This window comes from Lottia gigantea, assembly GCF_000327385.1.
Source record: "Lottia gigantea unplaced genomic scaffold LOTGIsca_148, whole genome shotgun sequence".
NCBI classification, from domain to species: domain Eukaryota; kingdom Metazoa; phylum Mollusca; class Gastropoda; family Lottiidae; genus Lottia; species Lottia gigantea.
The window spans coordinates 117,580-138,119 of NW_008707761.1; the positions used below are offsets into that span (position 1 = coordinate 117,580).

Consider the following 20,540-nt stretch of genomic DNA (forward strand, 5'->3'; position numbering starts at 1 on the left):
GTTACATGAGAGTACAACTCACAACTCAGTTACATGAGAGTACAACTCACAACTCAGTTACATGAGAGTACAACTCACAACTCAGTTACATGAGAGTACAACTCACAACTCAGTTACATGAGAGTACAACTCACAACACAGTTACATGAGAGTACAACTCACGACTCAGTTACATGAGAGTACAACTCACAACTCAGTTACAAGAGAGTACAACTCACAACTCAGTTACATGAGAGTACAACTCACAACTCAGTTACATGAGAGTACAACTCACAACTCAGTTACATGAGAGTACAACTCACAACTCAGTTACAAGAGAGTACAACTCACAACTCAGTTACATGAGAGTACAACTCACAACTCAGTTACACGAGAGTACAACTCACAACTCAGTTACATGAGAGTACAACTCACGACTCAGTTACAAGAGAGTACAACTCACGACTCAGTTACATGAGAGTACAACTCACAACTCAGTTACATGAGAGTACAACTCACAACTCAGTTACACGAGAGTACAACTCACAACTCAGTTACAAGAGAGTACAACTCACAACACAGTTACATGAGAGTACAACTCACGACTCAGTTACATGAGAGTACAACTCACAACTCAGTTACAAGAGAGTACAACTCAGTTACAAGAGAGTACAACTCAGTTACAAGAGAGTACAACTCACAACTCAGTTACATAAGAGTTGTGTTTATGTCTACTATTCTTATTTTCAATCATACACAACTAGTAATCTCTATGATGTGAGGGTCACTCTAAGGATTATGAATAAAAGCCAGAAAGTAATTTTATAATAGTTTTTATTGTCACAGTCACAGTTTATATTATTATTATGCTGGTCATGCTAGAAAATAGAAAATACTTTAAACTCTACAATAATAATATAATATACTTAGATCTTCTGTCATTTTCTCACCCATCAGTTTCCTCAGACATTTCTCTTCTTTATCAGCTTTAGAAAACTTGAAGACTTAAATGATTATAAAGAGGTTTTCTAAATATTTTGTATGAGTCTTGAAATTCCTTTAAAACTTGGCACTTATCGAAAAGGGCCTCATGTGATAAAACATTTTTTGCAATTAGTGACGTCATCAAACATTTAGTTGTAGTGGAATTACAAGAACAACAGACGTCTGATTGAAAATTGGAATGATGCAAATTGAAGCTATCGGTGTCCTCGATACACATAAAATTGAAGCTATCAGTGTCACTAATCCACATAATATATTTTAGAAAACCTCTTGACAATCTCTTTAATAGGTATATTTAGTAGTAGTTTTGATGCCGAGACTCTGAACATCCTAATATAATCAAATATTAGGTGTTTCTAAATGTAAATCTGAAACTGTTCGAGATTAAACACCAAGAAAATGACAGAAACCCTAGAAACTCTCTAGAATGACAACATTAAATAAGTTTGAATAATAAAATACAAAAAGCTTTAACAAAACAATAATTAACAAATTATACATACATTTAATATAGGACCATACAGATAGAATTACACCCATTGGTCTCCGTGAAAGTTACGCTGGCACTCTGCAACGCATCACGCATTGTATGACAGACATATTGTCAATATCGTCATGTGATTCTGGTAATTTAAATATTAGAGGCTGGTCGTTCAGGACTACAGGTGTTTGGAAATAAAACATCAGTAAGATATGTATTTAAACTGATAATAAGATATATCAAATCTGACCCTACTGAATAGGTTATACAGTTGTGATATTGGAACAGAGAAACTCTCATAAAAAATGACATTTTATGTATGTCGCTGAACGTGCCGAGATCACATCTGGGGAGAGAGAAGTGGTATATTTGACAAACTACTCAGTTGCTAGTCTAAACAATTCATGTGAAGGTACCAAAACATGACAACACTGTAAAATGGCCCAGTAGATAAAAAACCAGGGACCTTATTCTTGAAAACTTAAGATAATTTTAGTATTCCAATCATCTGATTGGACAATCACTAAAATTGACTTAAAATTAAGTTTTATTATCCAATCGGATTACTGTAATTTTTAAAATCTGGATTTTATTTCAGTTAAATTTTGTACAATAAGGGGTTCAAAACTATAATAGACCAACGAGTCCAAAAAAACAGGGAATCAGGAAGTTAAAAAAACAGTAATTAAACAGAAATATTTAACATGCTAACTGTGATTACCAGATTATGAGATCAAGACAACTATCATATCAGCCTTCATTCCACATGAAAAATTGGATTTTTTAATAGAAATATTGAAAAGGTGACTAGAAAAGACAAGAAAAAAGTAAAAAGATAACCATGAGTTTTAGAAATTTTAGATAAGCACAGGCACAGGCATGTAGGCGTTACCTCTAGTCAGAGAGTATTGTTTGTGCAGTTAGTTTGAATAATATAATTTCAAAACATGAAGTGAAAATCTTCAGAATCTAAAAATGTAAGAAGTTTTAGGGTTTGTCAATCATATTTCAATAAAAATATTTATATCTAATTATTCATCACCTAAGAAGAAGACATTTTCATACTTTGATTAAGAATCATATAGAAAAATGGTCCGAAGTTTTATTTCTGAACCTTCAAGAAATTCCAACAGAGAAAGTCATACTTTAAATAAAGACAATATTGGTATACATAGTCTTAGCTTCACCACAATTCTCAGCTTACTAGAATAATAATATATATTCCTGTACAATTTCAAACATTAACATTAACAGTCTATTTATTTGTAGAAAAAGTTGAAAAAACAAAAAAAAAATTATTAACTATTGTCTGAGCGAAGTGAAAAGTTTTTTGAATTTTTTCTTTATTTTCGATTTATTATTACGATTTGCTTGTACTATTTCTACTGACTGGATGGATAATCTCTCATTGTACAGACCACACCCGATATCAGTTATTTCACACCTTAACAGTACTATTTCTACTGACTGGATGGATAATCTCTCATTGTACAGACCACACCCGACAGTTATTTCACACCTTAACAGTACTATTTCTACTGACTGGATGGATAATCTCTCATTGTACAGACCACACCCGATATCAGTTATTTCACACCTTAACAGTACTATTTCCAGGCTGCTATTCCAATTCTTATAAAAATATAATAGTCTGTTTATGTTGATGTTAATACAACCCCTCCCTCCATCCCATGTCCCAGATATGCAAAAATATCAACTTAAAACATACCAATACACAAAATAAGCAAATATAACATTATAGTGCAAGATTTTAAAATTTGCTAAAAAAAAATGTTTAAATGCAAAAAAGATCGTAAAGATAAAATGAAATATAAAAATTCTAATAAAGCTTTAAAAATTGCTATAATTAAGAATGAATATTCATGAAGTTATATTGACCAATGAAAAATGAGAATAATTGGAAGACATAAAATAGTGAAATGTGATTGGTTAATAAAGAATACTTTGTTAATTAGAAGAGTCTAAATTAAGCTGCTGTCAACTCACTAATCCTGTACCACAATTTCTTCACAATATCACTTGACATCATCAGGCATTTTATGGTATGACAAAAACTTTTTAAATGCAGTAATTTGATTGGATTGTACACTAGTGAATACAGCCAATCAGAGGCTTGAAATTATGAAGAAGGTACGGTACTACAGTCAAACAGATATATATGTTAATCTGGTATAAACATTTACCATAACTTTCTTATTATCTATCTAAAGATAGCTTGCCAGTAGGGCTGCAACGTTTCTTGAAGTTACAATTCAATACACTATACGATACTCATCCAATGATACGATTTATTGCTATAATTATCACGATTCATTTATTAGAGAAGGAAAGAGGTAAAATAGTAGAAATGTGTAAAATTACTAACAAGTTTGTCACTATTAAACACTTGAGAATATTTAGAAGTAAGGAATTGTGAAAAAAATCTCAATTTTTAAAGTCAGAAATAAATTTTTGCAAATTTTGATATGAAAATCATACTTGGAAAACATGACACAATTTCTTATAAACACAAGGATTCTGTGTCATTTATTATAAAGGGGGCTAATAATTAATTTTGCCGATACATCAATAATGCATCAATAAGAAGGAAAGAATTGCGGTCCATTGAGTCATCGTTGCAGCCCTACAGGCAACGTATCCAAACTTTGCTATCATCTATCTTAAAAATAGTTAGTGTCTTTTCCTTTCTTTATATTTCTATAACTCGTAGAATGATTCTGACAGCAGCTAATTAGACTCTACTTGTTATTAATATCATTATTATTATTATCATTATTATATTAAAAATACCATAGAAATATCATAATTTATTACCAGGTAGAACTCAATGAGAACATCTTCCATATTTTCATCACATTTCTAAGGTAAACTGATATGGTACGTTTAAAGGGACAGGTGTGCCATTTTGGGGGGGTTTATTTTAGCCTTGAATATATATAAATAGTCTTCAGAAGTACTAAAAATGTAAGAAAATCGCATAATTCCTTCAAAACATACTTCAAACTAGAAATTTTACACCATTTCAATATGTCTTTTCTTTATATCACAGATTATCTTAAAATGAAGAGTCGTCATTTTAACTTTCAAATGCAGATAATTCTGGACACCCATGAATTTGAAGACTAAAATTTCGATGGTGAGCTGTGAACACTATAACTGAATGGCCTAGCTTAAAATTTCCGGTTTCTGAGACTAAAGTATGATTGGTCAAAAAATGGCGCATCTGTCTCTTTAGACTAACTTGATTTTTACTCTGAATCTAGAAAGTGTAATCATTGTCTTTTCCCCACCCTATTTTGAAAACAGTAAACGTGTATAAAATTCACACTAACAAATTTTAAGTTTCTATCCCATCTTTTATGGAAGAGTTCTATTTGGTAATAAATTTTAATATTTCACTGAAAAACATTTTTAAAATCTTAAGGGGATTGTAAAGAAGTTTTCTATATTCTGTATGTATATCAGGGACATTGATAGCATCAATTTACACCATTCTAATTTTCAATCAGATGTCTGGTGTTTTATGATGTTACCCCCAACAAAATTTGCTTGTATCACATCATAATGACATCATAAAACACTTAGTTTTAGTTGAATTACAGGAACCACAGACGTCTGATTGAAAATTGGAATGATGTAAATTGATGCTATCAGTGTCCCCAATACCCATAAAAAATATAGAAAACCTCTTTACAATCACTTTCCTTGCAAATTAAATCACTAGCCTAAATAACAAGGATCCATTATACCATAGAATAATAGTCTTAGTGAAACATACAACATATTTCAGCACTTTCTAGTTTAATACAACAATGGGTCACAGTTTCACAAAAACTGAAAATCAAAATTTGTTGTACAGAATTTGTTGTACAGAATTTGTTGTACAGAATTTGTTGGATTAACGGTTAATTTTACAAAATAAATATTCACGTTCCCAGTAAAAAACGTGCTGATATCAGGGTTTCTGGATTATCGGCAACCAGATAAACGCGGCTCCACTGTATTTTATTTTTTACAAGGAAAACATAAAAATATTTTTGGTAATTGAAATTCTTTTGTTTGTAGAGATTTTTACTACACTCAATGATAAATTCAAATCTTAAAATTTTGTGAAAAAGGGTCTGGTTGATTTCTTTTAAAACACAACTTTATGATTCTTTCTTGTTATTTCAAGAATTTCTATTGAATTCCTTTGCAATTTGCTGTAGTATTTTGTATTGCATTTGAAGAAAATTCACACACATATATATATATATATATAACAATTTGGTTTCATTTTTAAACTAAGCACAACTTTACAACTTTAGTTGTTCTGTTGTAATGGTTTATTTACACTTTTAAGTCACATTTTCTAGAAGTTATTGATCATATTTTGGCTGATCTAATGTTTTCAGTCCAAAACTTGTTCACTTGTTCAACTGTTCTTCAGTAATCAATGACTTGAAGTTATTGATTTTACAAATTTAAGCGAGACTTTCTGCTGGAGCAATCTGACTTAAGCTTAGCACTAAAATATCACGTTTTTCTTTATAGACACGTAACTCTCGTCCAGATAGTCTCGCAGTTTCTAGTTCCTGTTCTGCTATTTGTAATTCACGCGATATTATATGGGGATGTTCCTGTTCACGCGCGATCCAATCAAGCGCCATCTGTGATCTCATATCATCATCAAGAGCTCGGTGTGAATAGTGAGCTAATACTTCTTGACGTGAACAATTTCTATCTCTCATGGCTTTCAGACTTCCGTTCCAATGTAACAACTGGAATACAGTCATTAGTTCCTGAAACTCTAACATTGTCCTTCCCTTGTTGGCTTCCAACATAAATTTAAAGGCTCCGATTCCAGTACCAGGATTGTCATGATCTTCGATACCGCCCTGTAATAGAAACAGAATAAATCATATATAAATATATATCAAAGGACTCTCTAAGTAAAGATATAGATTATTATTTAAGCAATAAACTGTTATCCTATTATCGTATATCAGGACAAACATCGGATATAAAATCTAATAAATGCGCGTTAGTAATTTTGAAATTTTTGGGGATAATGATGCGATAATTATAACAGAGTACCACAGTAACACTGTAATATATATACAGAATAAATAATTAAAGATGGGTTTCCTTATTTCTTAGTATCAAATATAGCAAACTATTTCACTAATCAATGTTTCTAATGAACTATCATGTATTCTTAATCATATCATTATGTTCTTATTGCATATCATTAAGATTTTTAACCAATCATAAATGTCCATGTATGTACCGTCTGGATAAACAAAAAAAGAATTATTGACCTTTCTTGATCGGTCACTCATTGGAATTCTGGTGGTAATTCTCTTCTAATTTAACATAATTATGGACATGTGAGACAAACTGGTATTTTTCCAAGTCATTAGAACACCTCCACTTTCTATTCATATAAGTATTAGCATTTTGATTTTCATAAATGAAAATAAGGGAACCCATCTTTAAATGTTGCAGTTATTGGCAATGTGAATGATTTACATCAGTGGGTAGTGAGTTGTTTTTATCAACAAAAAAAAAGAAAGTAAAGTTAAAACTTACATTAAACGATCCCTGGGCATCTCTTATAGCTTTCTCAACAAATTCATCAGTAATTTTTCTTGATGGATGTTCGTTAAATACTGAATTCATTAAAGCTATTTTAGCAGCGCTTCTTCTAGCTTCAGCCTTCGTATTACAATTCTAAAATATAAAATACAAACAACATGATAAAAAGAAAATATAATTATATTTTATAAAGATAACAACAGTTAAGGGTTCTTTTTACCAGCTGATCTATCACCAAATCTCTTGGTATTGATCTTTCCCAGATTATCTGTACCCATTTACAGCTGGGTCGACTGGAATAATGAGTGAAGATAGCTTGTTCAAAGGTCATCAGACTTTCACACGCCGATCAAGATCGGAACCCACAGCCGCCATTTGCTCGACGTAACCAAGCAGCTGATGTCATGTACAGAACCAACCCTCTAACTGATTGTGCTGAAGATAATATGATGAATACATCTTAAGAAAACGACTTTCGGTTGAGATTAGATCCCACAGCCACTATTTGCTGGACGTAACCAATCAAATGATGTCATGTACTGAACCAACCCTCTAACTGATTGTGCTATAAATAATGATGAATATATATCTTAAGAGTAATATTTTGATAATGAGTAATATTTTGATAATGAGTAATGAGTAATATTTTGATAATGAGTAATGAGTAATATTTTGATAATGAGTAATGAGTAATATTTTGATAATGAGTAATATTTTGATAATGAGTAATATTTTGATAATGAGTAATATTTTGATAATGAGTAATATTTTGATAATGAGTAATATTTTGATAATGAGTAATATTTTGATAATGTGTAATATTTTGATAATGAGTAATATTTTGATAATTAGTCATATTTTGATAATGAGTAATATTTTGATAATTAGTCATATTTTGATAATGAGTAATATAAAGAAATACAGTAGATTGATATAGTTCAGTCAACCGTAGTAAATACTCTAGTTTATATAAATTACTGAGTTTTATTGTCAAATATTTCTCTAGGTTTATAAATTATTACAGATATCGTCCACAAAGACCAAACAGTTTATAACCTATTACCAGACAGAGTACACACAGCTTTTGTCATGAAGAAAATAACCAGCAATCTTTCATTAAAATTATAAATTTTATGTCTGGCTCTCATCAAACTGATATCCCATCTGTGTATGAGGTCTGATAGGCCCATATTTTGTCAGGCTACAAGCTATAAGTTTCTACTATTTGTGTTTATTATGTATCTAGAAGTAAGGTGTGAGTGTAAAAGATTAAAAACCAAGAGAAATGTAGACAGAGAGATTATTGTAGTCTTGTTAGTCTGTTGACTTCATTACTAATAGCTTTACAATTTTACAGACAAAACACAGGTACACACATTTTACAGAGAAAACACAGGTACACACATTTACAGACAAAACACAGGTACACACATTTTACAGAGACAATACAGGTACACACATTTTACAGAGAAAATACAGGTACACACATTTTACAGAGAAAATACAGGTACACACATTTTACAGAATAATACAGGTACACACATTTTACAGACAAAACACAGGTACACACATTTTACAGACAAAACACAGGTACACACATTTTACAGACAAAGCACAGGTACACACATTTTACAGACAAAATACAGGTACACACATTTTACAGACAAAACACAGGTACACACATTTTACAGACAGGAACACACATTTTACAGAGAGAATACAGGTACACACATTTTACAGAGAACATTTTACAGAGAAAATACAGGTACACACATTTTACAGAGAGAATACAGGTACACACATTTTACAGAGAAAACACAGGTACACACATTTTACAGACAATTTTACAGTTTAACAGATGGCGAATCTGTCCCTTTAAATGATAAGGACTGGTATAATGGTATGTTAGATCAATTAGGTTATTTAAAGTCCTTTGAATAGATAATGATGTCATATATCTCAGTCAATATTGTTAAATGGGCTGTCAACTATCAGGTATATTATGATATATAATGATAATCTATCATAATACAGGGCAAATACTGATATACTCGGGGCCAATATAAGAGAATATTATCTGATAAAATCCAACATATCAGGGTATGAATTAGCAAACTTTATCTGGGCAAAGAGGGATATTAGGTCTTTATAAGGAAATACTTGCAATATAAAGGGTGTAGATTATAAAATCTGCACTAAACACAGGGTGTATTCAATACATAGAGGGCGTATTCAATACATAGAGGGCCAATATGAATCGATGTTATTTAACACAGAGCATTATGAGGGTGTGTATAAGTTTGAAACTAGGTCTAGATGTAATAGTGAGATATAATCTGGATGTTATTTGAGATAATGTCATTTGATAGATTTACACCTCTGGTAAAATTTACATCTTTAAATGTATTATTAAGGCAATACAGATATCATTTAATTCAATAATGTCATGAAAAATTATTAGATCTACACTAAAATCTGGGTCAAAATCAAATCTAATATATTCTCAGATTATAAGTTCAGTCTTTAGTTTCTTGTCAGTTAGTCGTCGATTTGAAAACTTTACATGAAGACAATTCCTTGGTTATGTCAAACAAATGGTGGTCATGGGTTCTGTTGAACAGTCGGTATGTGAAATAACATCAATAAAAAAAATATCTTACTATTTCTGTTACCCAGATCCACAACTAGAACTATTTGCCTGGTTGTTGGAAGGTGAAGAAATTTAAATATTTAAATGAATGTTCCTACCTGAAAACTACCAAAACAACTTCCTCCTGGTAAAGTTACAAAACAAACATAGGGTGGGGTAGTGGAGGGTAGGGATTCATACGCTACTAGGGCACCATTCTTTAAATCAGCTCCACGTTCTAGTTTCATCTGCCAGAACTCTTGTAATGCTTCCACCACATTGACTAAAATAATTACAAATTATGTGTTGATTTTCAATAGGGTTCATCCTTGGGTGATAGCAAAATCTTTGTTGCACCTTCTAGAGTGTTTACGAAGTTTCGAAATTCAGCGATTTGATTTGATTGTATTTAAGCATATACAGCCAATCAGATGCCTCGACAGACAGAAAGTCCGTAAAAACAAAGCCATAATGTTTAGTCTTTCTGCTGAGGGCTCTGATTGGCTGGCCTAATCCAATAAAATCGCTGCATTCCATGATACAAAAAAAGGTGGCTATTGTGGTGAAGGTATAAGATGAAGTTTGTAATAGTTTCTGTAATACTTTGGGAAGATATTAAATTTGGAAAAAATAAAAGTGACAATATCAAAAACACTGTGTGAAGATATGTCATAAATCTTTTTAAAAATACGGGATAAAAATTAAAGGTTTCAGTGATTGATTGAAACTGACATCCAAAGCTACCAATAAGCTTATATACTGTATAGTCAACCTAAACGCTGTCTAAACATGAGTCACAGTCTACAAGTTGCCAAGACCCAAATTTCCACATTTTTGTTTGTCACTGACCACAGGTCTACTATTTGACAAATCAACATTATTGATGGTTTGCCATTAACTAGTCATCTTAGAATGTTTAACAAATAAATAGACCAATTGCTTTAAAGAGATTGTAAAGAGTTTTTTTTCTAGTTTTTGCATGTGTATCAGGGATATTCATAGCTGCCATTAGGACCATGGAATTCTTTGGTTCCAGTGGAACTTTTGTTCCCAGAATGAGAGGGGTCTCTCAGAAATGAAAATGAAATGAATGGAGTTTTACGTCCTACTTTTCTGCACCAAGTGGGCTAATAAAGACAGTAGGTGTCTCAGAGATGAGGCCAAAGGGCTGAAGCCCATTGAGTCATGGGTCTGGGGGCTGGTATAGGCCCACAGAAGCCAACGGGTTTCAGATAGCCTAAGATAAATTCTGAGCATTTAGAGGGTTTAGTTTTCAATTCAGAATAAAACCTATCACAGGCCTGAGAGGGGGTCCATGGCCCAATGACCTCCCCCCCCCCCCTACCCCCTCCCTTCCCAAATAAATATTTGCTGATACTCAAACAGAGTACAAGACACTACACAATTTCTTTAACATTTGCAGTCAATACACATCACTAGAATCAACGATTCATGCCTGATGTCACTCTGCAATTGAATTTGTCAACCTAACATATGATTTTTGAGAAATTTGGTTGAACTTACTCGAATTGTATTTTATCTTAAATGGATGACAAAAGTCAATTATAATTTCTCGTCTATGGCGAAGCTTTCTCATTTTCATTTTTCAAACTTAAACACTAAATTTTACATTAAACATTTCACTTATATCAGGTTTCTTAGTTTTCAAAGAAGTTATGAATTTTATGGGGAAATTTGGTTTTATAGTCAATTTTTACAAGAATAATTACATGATTTGGTCGATTAAATTAAGACCTTGATTTAATTAATAAATCTAATTAAGTCCCTTGTCTAACGATCTTTCTCTAAGTGAACATTGTTCAGGACCTAATTAATATTCAAGCTAATTTAATTTCTGAATCAAATCAAAAACTGATTGATTAATATTCCAATCAAGTTTGTAGCATGTCTCATTAACTATTTAATAAATATGAGTCTTTTATTTCAAAGGGGGAAAGAGGGTGACACAAATAAACATTTTGCTTACAATTTCTGATGGTAAATGAAATTTAAAGCACAGAAAAATTGAATAGTACTGGTAAAGACTATTGATTTGTGGTGAGAATTTGTCAAATGAACAAGTGTGTATGATAAATTAAATTAGAGCAGTGTTGAGAGGAGTATTGAAGGCAATACTGGTGAATATCATACTTCAACAGAGTATTGATCTGTTTGTTGACAGGCTGACTCAGATCTGAAATTTGTCATCAGTTTTTGAACTAGCAAAGGATATAAAGATTGACTAAGAAAAGACTAGTGGTTCATCTTCCATATTTCCACTAAATCGTACTTGTTTGTTAATATATATTTATAAGAAATAAATAATTAGATCCAGAAGAACATTGTATGGTTTATATTTTAATTTTCCACAAAAATCGCAGTTGTTACATATTACAAGAAATGAGCAAATCAGGATCTACAAGAAACTCCTCTAGTTTCATTTTAGGTCACTTCCTACAACAATGTACCTTCTTGACCATCTCTCTTAGTTAAGATAGAAAACACTAGAGCTATAAAAATGATCTCACCTCGTCCATAGCCATGTGTATGTTTAGCAAAACTATTCACTACAGCATCCACAGCTTCCTTTAATACTGTCTTCGCTCGAGCATCAATTGGCGGCGCCGGTTTCTCTTGAGGCTGAACCCCGTAACCCATTCCTGACACACTTCCTCCCCCAGCAATGGGCACAGGGGGTGGGGGACCTTGAGGGTAACGTCTAGCAGGGGGTGGGGCATTCCTTGTACTCCCTCTGGGTGCTGGTACTGGCTTGCCTGAAGCCATGTTTTTAATCCACAGTGAATTCCAAAGATTATTCCTGATTCTTAGAACTGAATTGAATTATCATGGCTCCAATTAAAATTTCTAGTAGAAAGTGTAGAGTATAATACCTGAAAAATAATAAATATGTCATCAATTTTTGGGTATTGTTCAAACTTGAGAAAATATGGAACATGATCTCTGTTATATCAAAAGTCATACAAGGAATCTTTTCGTAAGTACCACATGGAATTTCTCAATGTAAAATTCCACTCTTGGGACAAATTCTCTTCGAAAGATATTTTGAGGAACTTGGCACAGGCACCTGCAGATAAGACTTACAAAATATTCCAAACTGTCTATTTAATATTATAAACCTATCAATTTACACATAAAGAAAAAAAATTAAAATATACCTAAACTTATTCTTAGAAACTGTAAGATTATCATAAAAAAGATGTAGATGAAATTGCTAAAAATGTCAGTATCAAATTCGTAAAAATTCCTCCATCAAAATGGATCTCCAACAATAAAACTAATAAGAATGTCTGTATATAGGTAGGTAAAAATTGAGGTAGTTTCATGCATGATTGGTAATATATAAATAACTAGTTATTGTTGATTGTTTTCGTTCAGCCACAGTGACTATCAGCCTGTAAATATTTCATAACTTGGTTTATCCTTTCTTAAAGGGATTGTAGAAGATTTCCTAGACATTTTATGTGTATTTGGGGACACTAATATTTTCAATTTACACCATTCCAATTCCAATCAGTCAAACGTCTGTGGCTCCTGAAGTTCCACTAAAATAAAAAGTTTTATGACTTCACTGAGTCACTATCGCAAATGTAGCTATTGATATGTGATATAAGGACCATTTCAATAGTGACATCATAAAACACATAGTTTCAGTGGAATTGTTAGAATCATAGAAATCCGATTGAAAATTGGAACGGTGCAAATATTCATTTTTTCAATGTCCCTGATACACATACAAAATTAAGAAAACAACTTTACAATCCCTTTAACTAGTAGAAACACTGAGAACAGTTAATCAACAACTGATCCTTTCTTTTAATCTTTTGTAATCGTCGTTAAACCTTCTTAAAATTCACCTTCAACATGGCCTTGGGCTTTCAAATAGCTTATTTTTGGTCAACCTATTAGATGAGAACATTTTGTTAAAGTCAATGTTCAGCCCTTCATAGGACAGGTGAAGGAGACAGGAAGCTGTCTCCCCAAATATTATCTTTTTCAGCAGCAACAGAAAAAATATCGGGCAAAAACGAAGAAAAATACAGGTAAAAATTGTTGTAAAATTTAGGGCAAACAAGCCCCCCCCTCAAACACCCCCTTTGGACCGTACACTTACTATGCAGCCCTATACACTTTAGGCCTTCTGTTGTATTTGCCCCAACTTTGTGTCCAAGTCAAACTTAGCCAATTTTTGATGGTTTTATAATTTTTAGAAGTCCAATCACCTATCACTATCACCTATGAATAGATGACATAACTATTTTTAGTAGGCTAGTTGTATTATTATTAAAAGAAGTCTTCAAATTTAAACTCAAAGACAAAAATGGAACATAAATTTGTAATGCATTCCACTACACACTATGGAACCTCTAGCAATAACAAAAACTGTTACCATTCACGGTCATTTCATGTGAGGAACAGACGATATTGATCTCTAAACAGTCAACACCTTTCCATATCAAATTACACTTTTCCCAAAATTTTATCAACAAACTCGTCTACACTTTTCCTGGCTTCCCGAAGGTCTTGCTAAGTTGCTATGGATTAGGAAATAATTCAGATGTGTCAGGAAGGGACCCCAATTTGTGCTAGAAGTGATCACAGTTTCCTAAACCGTTGGAAAAAAAGAACTTACCGTTCGACATTCAATCACGAAATTTCACCAAATTCCATTTTCCTGATAAATCATTCATTTCCGCTTGTTGATCACACTGCATTGTGGGAAGACAAGATGGCTGCGCCCAGTGACAAAAAATCGGTTTTATTTGTTTGCCTCGGTTAGTTTGAGTATAACACATGAATTCTCATACGCTCTACTGTTTTTGTGTAGTTTTACTTACTATTTATAATGAAATAATTTTAGGGTTTTTGATCATTATTCAATGGCGTGAGAATTTGGGTCTTGTTTTCCGTTATCATTTTAGTCTCGAATATCAAGACTTTCCCTATTTATGTTAAAAAGTCAACATTAAAAAGCATTGCTGACAATCGAGACTAAAAGTGAAAGTATAGAAATTTGTAAACATGAGAAAATTTCAGAAAGCACTAACTGTGGCCAGTGTTCATTTGGTGAAAACATAGTACATTACAAGTTATTATAGTGCCAGACTGCCAGATTTTGAAATTACTTGACTAGATTAGTAACGTCACTGAATTTTTATTCCAGGCAACATTTGTCGTTCAACGATGGCTGAAGCAATATTTCTCCATTTACTACAAGAGAAGGGTTTGAAAGACAAGGTAAGAATTGAAACAATTACTTCTGTCATCTGACAGTTTTGTACCTTCTTTGAGATCATGTTTTATTATGAAATCACACGTTGAAGTTGAAATGCAGGGAAACCACTGGCACTGCATTCGTGACTAACTAGAAAACCAAATCAAACATTTTTGATTGTCAAACATATACATAAGCTTGGTAATGGATTTATATAAGCTTTAAAGCTTGTTTCCAACACCATATGTTTATATATATGTATATTGTAATATTTGTAATCCTTGAATAAATATTGTTTAAATATGAATATACATAAGCTTATTGTTTAAACAAAGTAAAAAGTTTTTTTTTTTTTTTCAATTAAATTCTTCACAGAAGAAAAATCAATGATGTAAGTTTACTGATGCTACAGGAATACCATTGCATTGTTAAAAATATACATATATTCACATTTTAATATTTCTAGTTTCATTTTTGGGGACAACATTGTCGACTAATTCTCATCTTAAGATTTATCGTGGAACGGTAACAGAACTAATTGGTGTAAATTGTTAAAGAAAAAGATATGACCCACACAAAATATGAAAATTGTTTACCTTTATATTCCAGTGGTCAGTAGATAGTGCTGCCATAGAAACGTATAATATTGGTAACGGCCCTGACGGACGTGCCATATCAACGCTGAAGAAACATGGTATCACAGGCTATACACATAAAGCTAGACAGGTCAGTTGTAAAGCATGATGTAGCTTCTATAGTCATCACATCATGTATTTTTTTTTTATAGAAACTTGATTTTGATATTTAAAAAGATTGTAAAGAGGTTTTCTAAATTCTTTATGTGTATCAGAGACACTGATAGCATAAATTTGTACCATTCCAATTTTCAATCAGACGTTTTATGACATCACTAATTGCAAATGGTCTGTGATACAAGCAAAAAAAAAACGAACTTTAGTGGAATTGCAGGAACCAGACAGTCTGATTGTAAATTAGAATGGCGTAAATTGATGATATCAGTGTCCTCAATACACATAAAATTTTTAAAAAAACTCTTTACAATCCCCTTTATTGGTGTCTTAACACTACTGTTAAAATAACCACATACTTAGTTAAAGGGATACTATGTCTTAGAATGAACATAAAATTTTGAATTTTAAACTTTGCCAATAAGAGCATATATTCATCAGTAGATATACCTGGTGTTATAAATAACATAACAGAATCCTTATATAATCCGATAGATTCCAAAAAACTTAGTAATTATTCATAAATATGCATTTAACTATTGAAAAACGCTTAATATCAAGATTAAGCGTTTTTCAATAATTACTTAGTTTTATGAATTTTCCAATTTTCCAGATTTTACAGGGATTCAGTTGTAACTTTGACACCAGGTGAGCTAACTGATGAATATATACTCATATTGACCATTCTTGAGAATTAATTTTTATGTTCATTCTTAGACGTAGTATCACTTTAATTACTTTACACTGACCTATTACTATTGGTCTAATTATGACCCTCTCTTAGTTTCTTAACTGAACTGACCTCACTGGACCTTGTCACCTTCTTCATTGGTCAGCTTAGTGAGTTGTCAGTGAGTTTTATCACCTATCCAGTCAAAAACTTTACTTTGTCCTAGTCTTTGAAATAGTAAGCAGATTTATTTCAATCTTTCTGACTGATTAGGTATTCTTGCTACTTATTCTGTTTCATCATAGTTATTTTATTCACATACCTTCACAGGTTTATATATTCTTGAGGTATTTTATAGGGTAATTGTCTTTCTGGGTACCTATATTTTATAGGGTAATTGTCTTTTTGGGTATCTATATTCTATAGGGTAATTGTCTTTTTGGGTATCTATATTTTATAGGGTAATTGTCTTTCTGGGTACCTATATTTTATAGGGTAATTGTCTTTCTGAGTACCTATATTTTATAGGGTAATTGTCTTTCTGAGTACCTATATTTTATAGGGTAATTGTCTTTCTGGGTACCTATATTTTATAGGGTAATTGTCTTTCTGGGTACCTATATTTTATAGGGTAATTGTCTTTCTGGGTACCTATATTTTATAGGGTAATTGTCTTTCTGGGTACCTATATTTTATGAGAGTTGTGCAGATGTAACAATTATAGTATTTGAAATAAAAGACCAAAGCATAGAAATTCAAGATGGCTGCCTTTAGTTAATATTTAAATTACCATAGTTACTTTCACAGTAACATGTAGTTACTAATGACCTGGTACTTCAATAATTAAAGTTTCCACACAGAATTTCAAGGGCAATTACTCTAAAGTGAAATCTGAAGAATTTCACAAATAGCACTTGGACCCTTTTTTTTTTATCTCAGCCCTTCTTATTTTCAAAATTTTGGGGAATTTTTTTGTATTTTCAGATTAAGAAAGATGATTTTGTAAAATTTGAAACTATTTTTGGAATGGATGATGAGAACATGGAGTAAGTTTTTTTTCTTTTTGAAATTTTGATGTTGAATATTCATAAACACTGCAGTGTTAGTGTAATATAAGAATAGAAAAACATTAGCCTAGGTCATGGAGTTACAACTATATATATGTATTTCAATGTGCTATTAAATTTAGTTTAACTGTTGTGTTAGGGTGGGAGAAGATGATAGATGATGTCTGGTGTGGGATGATCAATATAAACAAAAATAGAAGTGAACACACAACTTACAAGTTGGGACATGTTTTGTTTCTACTATTTTTTACTGTATCAATAATCTAGCACCATACACTGTACTGGACACCATTCATCATTTATTCGCATCTTTAGTGTAATATAAGAATAGAAACGCACGGGCCTAGGTCATGGAGAAAAATAAGGAGACTTGATTTAATCTGTCGTTACTAACTCATCTGAAAGCTCTATCGGGAATGATAGTTCAGACTCCATTCTGACTCCATTCACTGGCACTGGCTGCTAGTCAATAATGTTTTTAGGGCAGACCAAAAAGATCTAGCGGTGAAATAGTTTATTATCACCTAATGATGAACCCAATAGAAAATTAAAAAATACAATAAAAAGCGTGTGAATAAAGCTGAATATCTCTAGTCAACCACTTGGCTAATATAATATGAAAATGTTTCTCTCGGAATGTGTCATTTACTGATATCTCTAGTCAACCTCCCGGACCACTTGGCTAATATTACAACTGTAGGCGTATCACGATGGCCATCGCTTTTTTTTATAGAGTGAGTGAAACCAAAGAATTCAACAGTTAAAATTTTAACAATTTCGTTGCTTGTAGAGATTTAGAGGGAGTGAAACCGAAGACTTCAACAGCTAAAATTTTAACCATTTCGTTGTTTGTAGAGATTTAGAGGGAGTGAAATTGAAGAATTCAATAGCTAAAATTTTAACCATTTCGTGTTTTATAGAGATTTAGAGGGAGTAAAATTGAAGAATTCAATAGCTAAAATTTTAACCATTTCATGTTTTATAGAGATTTAGAGGGAGTAAAACCGAAGAATTCAACAGCTAAAATAGAAATGTTGGGAACGTATGATAGTGAGGAAGAAGATATTATTGTTGACCCTTATTTTGTGAGTAAATCACTGAAACTATCTTGTCTTAACCAACCCTTTCCTTTATAAGGCTTTTACTTAGGGAAATGAATGAGGCAATTTACAAATCTTAAATTAACAATCCACACTGTGCATGAATATTTAAATTAATGGTTGAAATTGTGATTCAACAGTGAATTTTTAGAAAATTTTTCGCCATTTTCGAATTGTTTAGCTAAGCTAATAGTGTTTAATTTTGAGCCTTCTTAAGCCAAGATAGTTTCGCTTTGTTTAAAGTTGAGATGCACCTAGTTATATTTGATAGTTTTGTTTGACACACCATTTTTCAAGTTTGTTGTTGGTTATTCTTTATCGTTTCCCCTCCAAACCCTTTTTTATTTGAAAACTATCTAGTAGGGTTAAAATGAGAACAAAATGTTCATATGGCTGTATTTCTCAGTTATTCCTGGCTAGTGATTTATAGAGGTATTAAACTGGTAGATTGCGTTGAGTATGTTAAAAGCGACTCAGTAGTAAAACATGCTCAACAGAACATATACCAGTCGAATACTCTACTGTGTTCTCTCAAGGTAGAAACATGATCCCGCCATCTTGAAGTGTCCATGCGACTGTCTTAACAGAGGAAATACTCTGTTAAGTTTCGTGCTCAACGAAAAACTCCACAACGATACCAGTCAAATATATTTCATTATTAACGAACTCACCTTGTTCCACGAAACTGACCAGTTAAATACTCATAATGATTTATCTGAAACAATGATATCAGATTTTGAGATATGATACAGAGTTAATAAATATAGTAAACAATAATTATACTTGTTACTAACAAACATAGCTGATATATTTTACTTTTAACAATTTTCATGATCCTCTAGATATTCCAATTGGACTTTGTGTTTGACATAAATTCCTTGATATTTGATAAAATAAGGAGCCCTGCTGATTCAATGGTTTTCAAAATTAATACTACTGTTATTCTGTCAACCACCCTAAACAATGGCAGTGAAATAGCTTCATCGATAGCGAGTTTGATTGTCTTCTCCGAGGGATTAGGAGCTGTGGGTTTGAATTGACCTCCAGGTAAAACAATTCTGATGCCTGTGCCAGTGCTTCTGAAAGTCAACCTGCTGTCAGCTTTCATCCTCTAATACCAAACAAAAATATATTGGTCAACTATAGTCTATTTGTTCTATTGACACACCCCAAACCGATTCAAGTTAAAGAACTTAAACTTTAGTCCTGTGCCTGTGCTTTCGTAACTTTGTCATTAGTACAAAGTTACAACCTTTAAACCGAGTTATTAATATCTTATATTCCAGAGTAATAAGATTGAGAGTTTTGAGACAGTATATCAGCAGTGTGATCGAGCTTGTCGAAAATTTCTAGAGTTGAATTCTTGATTTTATACCTTATAAATATTCTGTATATAAATTTACTATGTAAACTTTGAATTTTTTAATTTCTTTTGGGACGAATGTTCCAAGGCCTAATCTTACACAAATTGTAACAGTGTAATTTGTTTTGAAATCTCAAAAGTAATTTCAACCTTTGCATATATCTAACTTTGTTTTGAACTGGCCTTTTATAGTGCACAACTCAGCAAAATAATCCTCTAGAGGATTTCCTCTTTTTCTGTCCAGTGCTATTTTGTTATGAATAAAACCACTGAAAATAAAGTGATGAAAAGATTTCTACATAGAAAATCACTTCCAAAGCATCTTAAAATGGTAAAATCTACCCCTGTACCCAACATGGGAGCCTAATAGCCTCCTTGATATTCAGAGTTTTTCATTACCCCTAATATTATGTCAATATTACCCCAGCAAGGTTGATATTACCCCCAGCAAGGTTAATATTACCCCCAGCAAGGTTGATATTACCCCCAGCAAGAGGTTAATATTACCCCCAGCAAGGTTGATATTACCCGTAGCAAGGTTAATATTACCCCAGCAAGGTTAATATTACCCCCAGCAAGGTTGATATTACCCCCAGCAAGAGGTTAATATTACCCCTAGCAAGGTTGATATTACCCCCAGCAAGGTTAATATTACCCCCAGCAAGG

The 20,540-nt window shown here is 32.3% G+C and overlaps 2 protein-coding genes across 2 annotated transcripts; one reads left to right on the top strand and one right to left on the bottom strand.

The window, feature by feature from the left end:
• Positions 1 to 5,949: 5,949 nt before the first annotated feature.
• On the bottom strand, positions 5,950 to 12,350 carry LOTGIDRAFT_140585 (hypothetical protein; the record flags this gene model as incomplete). Its single annotated transcript, XM_009050253.1, has 4 exons — positions 5,950 to 6,363; positions 7,058 to 7,198; positions 9,812 to 9,975; positions 12,221 to 12,350. The coding sequence occupies 4 exons, from the start codon at positions 12,348 to 12,350 to the stop codon at positions 5,950 to 5,952; spliced, it is 849 nt and encodes a 282-aa protein (XP_009048501.1).
• A 2,083-nt stretch (positions 12,351 to 14,433) lies between these two features.
• LOTGIDRAFT_205193 (hypothetical protein) lies at positions 14,434 to 19,925 on the top strand. The gene is made up of 6 exons (XM_009050254.1): positions 14,434 to 14,485; positions 14,875 to 14,948; positions 15,535 to 15,651; positions 17,329 to 17,390; positions 18,397 to 18,496; positions 19,798 to 19,925. Exons 1-6 carry the CDS (start codon positions 14,440 to 14,442, stop codon positions 19,876 to 19,878), a joined length of 480 nt encoding a protein of 159 aa, XP_009048502.1. The 5' UTR covers positions 14,434 to 14,439; the 3' UTR covers positions 19,879 to 19,925.
• The last annotated feature ends 615 nt before the right edge of the window (positions 19,926 to 20,540 follow it).

Coding starts and splice junctions, on each gene's coding strand:
- LOTGIDRAFT_205193 (XM_009050254.1), top strand. CDS start 14,440: ATGGCTGCGCCCAGTGACAAAAAATCGGTTTTATTTGTTTGCCTCG. Junction 15,652..17,328: donor ATACACATAAAGCTAGACAG/GTCAGTTGTAAA, acceptor TTGTATTTTCAG/ATTAAGAAAGATGATTTTGT. Junction 17,391..18,396: donor ATGGATGATGAGAACATGGA/GTAAGTTTTTTT, acceptor CATGTTTTATAG/AGATTTAGAGGGAGTAAAAC.